General features: G+C 42.8%; 1 protein-coding gene across 1 annotated transcript; it reads right to left on the bottom strand.

The window, feature by feature from the left end:
* Nucleotides 1–4732: 4732 nt before the first annotated feature.
* Nucleotides 4733–9528, bottom strand: LOC121608002 (MOB kinase activator 2). Its single transcript, XM_041939092.1, has 5 exons — nucleotides 9143–9528; nucleotides 6461–6600; nucleotides 6274–6370; nucleotides 5679–5803; nucleotides 4733–5593 (listed from the first exon to the last, which is right to left on the bottom strand). Exons 1-5 carry the CDS (start codon nucleotides 9223–9225, stop codon nucleotides 5349–5351), a joined length of 690 nt encoding a protein of 229 aa, XP_041795026.1. The 5' UTR covers nucleotides 9226–9528; the 3' UTR covers nucleotides 4733–5348.
* Between the last annotated feature and the right edge of the window lie 787 nt (nucleotides 9529–10315).

Here is a 10315-nt window from a genome sequence, read left to right as displayed (position 1 = left end):
AATGAACCCCATCCTAATTAAACCTCCACTCCAGCCACTCACATAATCTTCGTTATGGAGGTAAAGCACAAACGTTTTGTTTTCATTTTAACCTGATTGGTGACATTATAAATTGTGTTATTGGATTTAGTTTTTTTTTACACAGTGAACTTATATTTGTGGCCAGAGTGAGCTTGACCCACTTAGATGTCAATTGTTGAAGCCATCATTAACACAGTGAGGTCACATTAAAGTCCATTCATTAACACACCTTTATTTATATGTCAGGAGGATTCAAGCTAAGAAAATCAGTCAAAAGTGCAGATGTGAGACATTTTAAAAAAATATTTGCTGAAACAATATTGTTTTGTGTTTCTGGTAGCTTTATACTTGACAAATTGACAAAGTGAGGAGACACCATGCATGTGGGGTAAGGAGAGTTTGAAAAGTGTGAGTGAGGTCATTGGATGATTGATTGGAAACCGCTGAATACCATCATCCATCAATAATTAGCTCGCAGTAAAACGTTGCTGATAAAAGATGAAAGAAGGGCCTGACAGTAGCTCCTGATCCTGACGTTACAGACCATTGGCCAACTGAGGGATCAAATGTAGCATCTGTACTGTACATACAGTAAAAGCTTTGTGGGTCTGGTTTTATGCTCACTCGCCCTTTTCAAAAAGCTGTGCCTCTGATGTCACAGGTTCTTGTGACATTTGGAGATTTCACTGCAAAAACTGACATTTATCTTTCCAGCCAGGCACAAGATTCGATCTCAATTAAAACAACAAATAAGGGATTACTACCGGGCACCCATGAGACTCATGTGGATCCATACACAAAAGATTTGCTTGTACAGTATTTACAGCATTTAACCGACTTGCCCCATTTGAGTGACTGGTTCCGAATCAGGGGGCCGAGATCCCCCGTGGAGTTACTAGATTAATCTGAGAAGTTGTGACTGATGATTAAGGGAAAAAGAAAAAAAAATCTCTTTTTTGGGGAAATGCTTCTTCTCTCTGCCTTTATTAGGCCTCTAGGTCTCAGAGGGTAAAATCAATATTTGCTTGGGATGCTCACAGAAATATGGAAGCTATGGCAAGAAGCTGTGAGCTCACTTTGCTTAATTTATAAGGCAAAACGGTTGGAAACTAAAACCAGACCACTGGAACCTGTGGCATGCTTTTCCTTATGGAGCAAGATCTTATGTCAGGCATATCAGAGGTGTGCGTGTGTGTACAGAGGAATTAATGTACTGCAGTTGTGTAACCGGGTTCATGTCAGCCAGCCCGGCCGCGATCGTCATGGTGTCCCTTGATTTATTTCAATCCAAAGAAGTAAAGGCAAAGATACAGAGAGGCAATCCTGCTCTCCTCATTTTCCCCCATAACAACAACTATTCTTTTTGTGAAGGACGACACAGATGAGAAGCTCAGAGTCTGAACCTGATTAAAAGAATGCTCTGTGCAGTACGTGGAGGTCGCTTCAGGCCTTAATTAAAGGGCTGAGTGTGTGTGTCTGTGACTCAGCAGTTTGCAGTATTACCTCCTAAGCTCAGTTTCCGACACTGTGAGCCTCAACTCAGTCCAACATGTGCATTATCTCCTATCTATCCTAAGAACAAACCTGTGTGTGTGTGTGTGTGTGTCCACACAATCCAGACTCATACCCTCTGCCTCTGATCTCTTTGCAGGCAAAGATGCTTTGGCTCTCAATGGAAAGTCTGAGTTTCAGACTCAGTCTTAGCTTTGACGAGCCTGTCCCGACACCTCAGGCTGAAATCAGAGAGGAAATCAGACGACTGGTCGCATTCACAATCTGTAAGTATAATCTGAGCTCCTTCCAGGTTTAAGTCCAGGAATAAAAATGGAAAGTTACATCTGAAGAGTCCAGTTTTTTGGATGTGGACTTGCTGCATGGGTAGAAAGGGCTGTCACTGTGTTCAAAGCAGGCGATTTCTCCACTGTCTGGGTCAGTGAATGCAGCAGGGTTGCGGCATTGAGGTGCAGAGCTGAATGCTTTCATTGGAGCACACTTTGCAGTCACACTGAAGAAATATTTTGCCAGACAAGCTGCTTTTTGTGTTTTCAGTGGATCAGTCATTTTGAGCTCTAAATCAGAAAAGCACAAAAACACAGCATTAGAGTGTTGGTTGCCAAGAGCTGCTTAAAACCCAGCTAAAACTGCTATTGACAAAGGCATCAAATTCGATATTAATGCATTACTTATGGCAATGTTGAAGTAGAATTCCACTCAACTCTGCAGGCATGGACAGTTTATTCCTATTAAAATATTGTAGATTTAATGGCTTTTAGGGTAAGGACAATGCTAGAAATTCAAATAATGAAATGCTGGTCAATAAAAAAAAACAAAACAAAACAATTATACACTAGTATTTTCAGAGCTTTACATTACAATGTGGTGGTATTTTGATGCCTCCCTGTGGTGACATATGGGACTACATGTTGCTGAAAGAAAAACACACAATGCTGGAATCGTTAGTTCTTTGATTATATATTCCCAGTTTATCTTATTCAGGGTTTCAGGGTGAGTGGGCGTTGAGACTAAACCTTGTCCTGGCACACAGTAATATCTGAACAAACATATCTCAAGGTGTGCTTCGCTTTTGTTGCTGCAGCGTTCTGCAAAGCTTTATTTTGCACAAATACACTCACCCACTCTAAGAAAAAGGGAAATAAGCACATCTGCATCTATGGTACATGGGCCACTAATGTATGTACAGCATGCTGCTGCACTGATAGTGAAAAACTGAGGGTCAGCTGACAGTGACTTCAGTTTTCTTTCAGCCCTGGATATTCTGTTTTCGTGACTGACAGCAGACAAAAGCAGCCTGTATCTCTTGTCAAATGGCCCGTCAGCACATACAAAGGTTTTCTCTGGATGTCCAGGATTTGTCTTTTGATTTTATCAGTATAACAGCCTTGCTCTCAAATTTCCCCCTTTGGAAATGCACTCTGTCTGGGGTCCATTATTGCTGAGATTTCAGTCAATTCTATTTTATTCTGCTTTGGAGATTTTGTGATTATAAATCAGGGCTTTTTCAAAGTCTGACAATATGACAAATTTGAGAAAAAGTTCCCCTGACACTCATCATATTACTGGCAATACTAATGGAATTTGTCTCTCTTCTATTTTGGGGAATAATTGGGCAAGTTTCAGACCTATAGTCATCATACTGTAATCTGGGGCCTTTGAGGGATGTTAACATGTTGCCACGGAGTCATTGAGTTTGCTATGGGCTTCATTTTAAGCCCTTTTAGAAAACTTAAAAATGCGAGAATTCTCAGGCAAGTTCAGGAGTTACAAGGAGAGTCTTATTTTGATTATTTATATGCTAATTTATGGGCATTTACTCACCATGTATTAACGTCCTAAAAGCATAAATCACACTGAATCTAAAACTACAGGTATTATGTCTCTTTGTTCACATTTGAGTGAGTTATGTCATCTTAGTTCCCTCTATAAACAGAGCAATTGGATAAACAGTCTATAAACAGTCAGCAGTCTATAAACAGTCAGCAGTTGGAGTGGCAGCAATGGCTGCCACTCCAACTGCTGACTGTGTGATAAATGGGCAAAATCTGTGTTTCTGTGAAGATGTAGCCTGCCAACAGAGCCCGAAAGTCCAATATGGTGATATCTTTTATCTTGTATGCAAAAGATAATAACCTGTATCAGTTTCCTTTGTTTCATCTCTCTCTTTATTTCCTGTCTTCATAAGCTTTTAAATACTGGTCACAGTCTCAACCATATACTGAGCAAATAATTAATTGTTCTACTATTGATACAATCATCCCATGATATATGAATAGATAGATGGATAAGTGATGATTATTGGATGATTGTAATAATAGTATAACAAAAAGGTTTTACAGTACATGGCTGTCTAATAGTAATATTACAGTTGTATTAATAAATGTCATAGTGTAAACACATATTAAGAATAAAAGATACTATGACCAGTAGTATTTTTAGATATCTGATGCTTTTCTTATCTAAAGAGAAGACACGGAAATAAGGATAGAGGTGAAACAAACGTCATTGACTCAAGTTATTAATGTGTTCACACAAGAAAAAAAAATAGAACATTATAGGACTTTTGTGGCTCTGTAGCCTACAGTGCAAGTATTTTGAACAGTGGCACATTTTCTATTATTTTGGCTCCAGTACACTGAACTTGAAATTAAAAATGACAAAGGTTTACATTAAGTGCTGACTTTCCAGTTTTAAGGCTCTTGGCGGGTGTTCATATCTGTAATAGATGAATAGTGTGACTCGCAGCCCTTTGACACTTCCTGTAATTTGTGACTACAGTGACCACACCGTTGAACCCAAACCAGGTATAAAAACCCTAGCATGAAAGCTGAGACTCAGCACTTTACCCTCATCATCATTGTTTCATTTCAAATCCAATATGCTGCAGCCAGTAAAACATTTACAGACTGCAGTATTCTGCAGCTGAACGAAGGTTAAAATGATACACATGCTGTGTGCCTGTGCTGCCAGCAGGTGGTGCTGCACTCAAACCAAACACCTGGAGACATGGCTGCAACAGCACTTACTTCAGGATCAAGACGACACATGAGATAGAGAGTGCAGAGTGCCCGAATGTAGAGGAGTGAGGCTGATAAAAAGAATTAAATGTCACCCTAAATGATCTTATCTGATCTTTCCTGGATAACTGAGAAAACGTGGATTTCTTGTTTGTTTTAAATCCACCATATGCAGAAAATTGTTGTAAATGTTTATTACAGAGTACAGAATCATATGTGAAGATGCAGAAATAAGCTGTGTCGTTCCATGCAGATGCAGCCACAACAATGTAGTCACATTTTCATCAACACGCCACCCTCGATGGCACGTTTTGTTTATAATAACTGCCAACTGTCTGAGTCAGTTGGTGTCTTATAGGAAAAGATGGCAGAGGAGAATTCAGTGTTTTTTTTTATTACTGTGTTATGTCTACGGGGGAGACATAAACAACCTTGAAGATCTTGACCTTATCAAAATATAATAATGCACCATTATGTTAAAATACACTCACATGCAGTATTACAGTTTCACACAGTATCATGATACCTGATAAAAACTATATACAACAGGAGCTGGAGTCTCCTGATCTAGTCTGATTAATGCTTTTTAAAGCACAACAGACTCATTCATTCTCCCACATACTGTTCAAAAACAGCATTTTCTTTTCTATTTTACAACTTCCAGACCTTTACAAAGAAAATCCATACTATGAAGTTTGGCCCAGAGTGGTGAGAGTCACTATATAGCTTTATAAGCAGATATAACAAGTGAATAAGTGTGTGAAAATGTGTGTGCATAATACGAGTGTTTGCGCTTTAGGTCCAGCCTTGCTGTCCCAGAGCTGTGATGAGGTCCTGCAGGGGCTCAATGTCCTCCGCCTCCAACAGGGCGTGCTGCCGGCAGAAGAGTGTGAGGTGTGTGAAGAGCGTGTTGAGGTGGGGGTGCAGGCCCAGTGCGAGCGTCTCTCTGTAGTGAGACCAGTAAATGTGAGCCAGAGTCCTGAAATACAGCAAAAACACCTTCTGGACGAGAAAGACGAAGCCTGTGGGAAACACGGAGCCTGGAAAAGAGGGATGAGATGACGGCTTTACGCTGGAACTGAAATGCGATGCAGAGCAATGCAGCATAAATAAAAGGCCTTCTACCTGCTTTTGTGGGGAACACATCCTCATCAGTCAGTAGCTCCTGAATGTACGACATGGCGTAGTCAAAGTAAAGTGGTGCAGAGCACTTCAGCTTCCTGCCGTGGTCATCGGTCCAAACATAAACCCTGACAACACCAACACACGCTCATTAAGACACAACTTGCTGTGTTTTCAGCCTGATAAAGGATGATATGTAAAAAAAAAAAAAAAAGAAAAGAAGAACAAGATGCAACTCAGGGGTTCAGGTTTGTTAGCAGCAGCTAATGTAGCCCCCTCCTGCTATCCTCAAGCAGGGATGAGGAGTGGGCTACAGAGGTCACTTCTTTCTAAACCCCTAATTTTTTTTTTCCACTTTCAAACTTGTAGTCTTCAGCCCCAATGGAGGCTGACTCGAGTGACATCACTTGAGGACATTCATCACATTTCTCTGGAGCCACAAAAGGATTTAAACAACCCCAAGACCTAAGAGACTTTGATATGTAAAATTGGTGGAGTTTCACTTTTAATAATGGAGATGCATACTGTCACATTTTTTTCGGGTGATTTAGGTGACCTGGCCCTTTGAGAACATGCAGTATAACACTCAGTGACGTACGTGTTGCCCGGTCCACAGGCAGTTGGGCAGGTGCTGGGAGTGCAGAACTCAGACAGTGCACTGGAGAACAGGTTTATGTGCTTGAAGAACGCCACAGCTGAAAGACATCAAGAAGAAGACAGTGTCCTGGGTAGTTTAAGGGGTACAAAGAGTCAGAAGCCTGCCGCGTTTCACGGGAGCCACTCACTGTTGCTGGCGAGCCACTCTGCCTGGTCGACGCCGGGCGGCAGCACTGTGAGGGCGAACACGTCTGTGTGGGTGATCCGCTGACTCACATACTGCTGCTGCAGATATGGACGCTCCTCCAGATTATTGTTATTAATTCCCCTTGGGAAGACAGAGCAGAGTTAATGAAGCAGGAAGACAGAAAGAGAAAGAGAAAGGATAGAGAGGCAGGAAAAATGGCTGTGTAAAACAATCGATAGGTCAGTGGATTAATTACTCCTGCTGCAGCCAGAAGATAACACGTTCACGCTCTCTGAAGCTCTCTCATCTGTCTTTCCCTCTGTGGCTGGCGCGCGCACACACACACACACACACACACACACATGCAAACACATGCAAACAGTGCTGCAACTGCAGAACTGAATGTCCAATAAACCAGCAAGTAATGTAATGAAGGGAAGTCAATTTAGAGCAAGAGTAATTACTGTTAATGAAACTCACTGCTGCAGTGGTCAGAGCTGCAAAACAAATAACTCGGAGGACTAACAGTGTGCGAGATAATGTAGAGAGGCGAGTGCTGAGGCCTGCCAGCTTTACCAAACCTCTCTTTCCTCCATCAGTTCACACACCTACTGATAAGCTACAGGTAGTGCTTTATAATCAGCACCATGGGACTGGCAGCTTGGGGACCCGTGATAGAGTGCGAGTGCAGGAAATGACTGACAGTGTTTGCGAATGCCAGTGTGTACTGGAAAGTCAAACTTGTCAGCATGATTTGACTTTATGCAAACAAACGGAGGCCACGCTGACACAGGTGGTGTGTGCTGTGATGTTGAAGAGCACTCGACTCCTGTCTCGTCGATAGCTGGGGTGTTTTTTTTTTGAGACGCCGCTTTGGATTAACGTGAATGTTTCGAGGTGCAGCAGAATCAGGCAGCTGCCGCATTCGGTTTTTAGACAGCAGCTGAGAGTTTATTCAGTGTGACCTTGCTGACTGCGATAAGGGAAACACAGTCAGCTCTATGGGGTTTCACTCCCTCTGGGGTGTGTGTGTGTGTGTGTGTGTGTGTGTGTGTGTGAGGGCTGGGCAGGCAGAATTAGTTTAATGGGTGAAACAGCGGGTCTTTGTCCACAGTAAAGGTCATGAGAGGTAGCGAGAGACGAATAGTGACAGAGAAGAATGTAAACATTATTGGGGCAGGAAGTACTTGGATTCTACAGTAAAACTAGTAGTAAAACTACTAAGTAAAAGTCCTGCATTGAAAATGTTGCTTCAGTAAAAGTATGTAAGTATAATCAGGAAGATGCACATAAAGCATTTAAAGTACAAAACGTCTCCTGTGCCTGCTCTACTGTCAAACTTTATATGATATCACTGGATGATTATTACTCACGCATTAATGTAAAAGCAGGATTTGTTGGTTGAGGTGGAGCTCATTTTTATCTTGTATAGAACTGCAATTAATGATCATCTTAATTATGGATGAGTCTGCAGATTATTTTCTCCATTAATCAACTGATGGTTTGGTTTGTACAAATTTGGAAAAGTTTTTCAAACCGAGTGAGAAATGCCGTTAGCCAGAAGCCATAGTGACGCAATGTTTGTTTTGTCCAACCAACAGTTCAAACCTCGAAATCATTAAAAACACATTCAAATTATTGAAATAATTAAAAGGGAAAGCAGCAAATCTGGAGCCATGAAATGTTTTTACATGAAAAGCAGTCATCAAAGTGGTTGCAAATGAATTTCCCATCAATCCTGCTCACTAAATAATCAACTAATCGTTTCTGCTGTACTTGCATAAACTCTTGGGTGGTTTTATTTTTGACAAAAGATCATTTCATATGCTGTCAAAATTCTAATGAAGTTGTCAGATAAATGCAGTGGAGTAAAAAGTACAGTTCCCTCTGAGATATAGTGGAGTAGAAGTAGAAATTGGCGTGTACAAGTACCTCAGATTTGTACTGAAGTGTGGTTCTTGGGCGAATGTTAATTATTGAGGCCTACATTCCACCACTGGTCATTTTTAGCTGTACGAAGGGGCCGTAGTGCAAATCCTACACGCTTCTCTAACATCCACAGGAACTTCTTTTGTTAACATCCTGCTCAGCTCCAGCTCCATGGCATTAACTCCATTACGGCCTCTTGGCTGCCAGTTGTCAGCACACACTCACACACTCACACACACACACACAGCACCCGGAGCTACTTGTGATGTTGTGTTTGTGTGTAAACACGCTCCTCTGTGACCCTGCTCTCCTGCTCTCTGCCATCTGTTTACCTTTACCTCTGCAGTGTGGGAGAGCCAAACAGTCCTCCCCAGCACAGCTGCCTCGAAAAACATTCGTCCTGGAGCAAATATTTGAATGGAAACACGCACACATATAATCTCCCCTCGTCTTACTTCAAACCACTTCTCAACATGTGTTCCTGCTGTTAGAGGAATCTCCACCTTCACTGATGCCATCGCACAAATATGTAACACACGCACACACACACTCTTATCTGGAGAACATTCCTCAGTAAACCATGTGCAGCCAGCGTTCTAGTCATGTCTCATCCAGTGCTGTAACAAACATTTATGTCCTTTCAGAACACAAGAGCGCATAAGGCTGACTGTACAAAGATGGGACAGCACATGAAAAGACTTATTTCCAGAGAGGAAACATGGGTGTGAGGCTCATGAAGGGAAATACAACTTACAGTTTCTCACTGCTGATGTCAGAAGGCTGAAGAGTCTTGCTGTCTGCCTTTGTAGCTGAGGGGTAGCTATGGCAACCCCCCATGGCGTAAAAACTAAGAGAGGAGCTGTTGGTCGTGCCAGCCCCACTTTTCCATCCCGAACACACTAACCCACACACTTCCACACACTCCGGGCAGCATGTGGCAACTGCTGCTCTGACACAAACATCCCTCAGCTCACAGACGAATCCATACAGCTGACACACACGAGCTTCCCTTTCTGACAAACTTTTCCAAAACACACACACACACAAAAGTAGTCCAGGAGTTGTGGATCGTTTCCTGCGTTGAAAAGTGAGGCTCTCCAGCTGTCTGCTCCTCCCTGCGCTCCAGTGATCCAGTGTCAGTGTGTCTCCTTTGTCTGGAGTCCCACACCCTACAGGCTCCTCCTCCCTCAGCTCCAAGCGGACAGGCAGGTTTCTCCACAACCCATGAAAGTACAAAACACAACTCCGCCTTCTTCCCCTTTCCACCCACTGCACACACGCACACACGCACACACGCACACACTCCTCTGCACAAGGATGCCCTCTCCAAAGGAGAGAGGGCAGGCATGTGTGTGTGACAAAGTGAAGCTTTTCCTCTGTGGAAGTGAGAGAGGAAAAGGAGGAGTGAGGAGAGGAAGGAGAGGCCGGAGCTGCGGCAGCAGGTGTGTTCAGCGTCTGCGCTCCACTTGTAAACTAAATATAGGGGAATGCGTTGACATACATGATGTATCCGAGCCAAGGAATGAAAACACACACCCTACAGAGAGAGGGCAACGATATCTAGAGTCCAAGCTGAAAAGAGTTGTGAGTACGAGGGGGTGAAATGTGCTGCATGAACTCCTTTCACCTCTGCCTGCAGCACAGTAAGATGTGTGTTACAGGCTGGTTTGTGTTTGCACTGAGGCGAGACGGGGTGAGGGTGTAGTATTAATTGCTAGTGTGGCTCACATGTGTAGGAGACATACAGTTAGGAGCGGGAAGCAACATAATCCACCAGCTCACCTGCCCCTAAGGTAAACATGTTTGTGTTTCCAAAGACCAAGTCCTGCTCTGTGTGTGTGTGTGTGTGTGTGTGTGTGTTTGCACTGTGTGTGTCGCAGCAGGCTGTAAATGTGACATGAAAGACTCGTGATTCTTCTTGGTCTGA

This window comes from Chelmon rostratus, chromosome 6, assembly GCF_017976325.1.
Source record: "Chelmon rostratus isolate fCheRos1 chromosome 6, fCheRos1.pri, whole genome shotgun sequence".
Classification (NCBI taxonomy): Eukaryota; Metazoa; Chordata; class Actinopteri; order Chaetodontiformes; family Chaetodontidae; genus Chelmon; species Chelmon rostratus.
The sequence above is the reverse complement of the archived record's forward strand: the minus strand, read 5'-3'. Positions and strand labels throughout refer to the sequence as shown.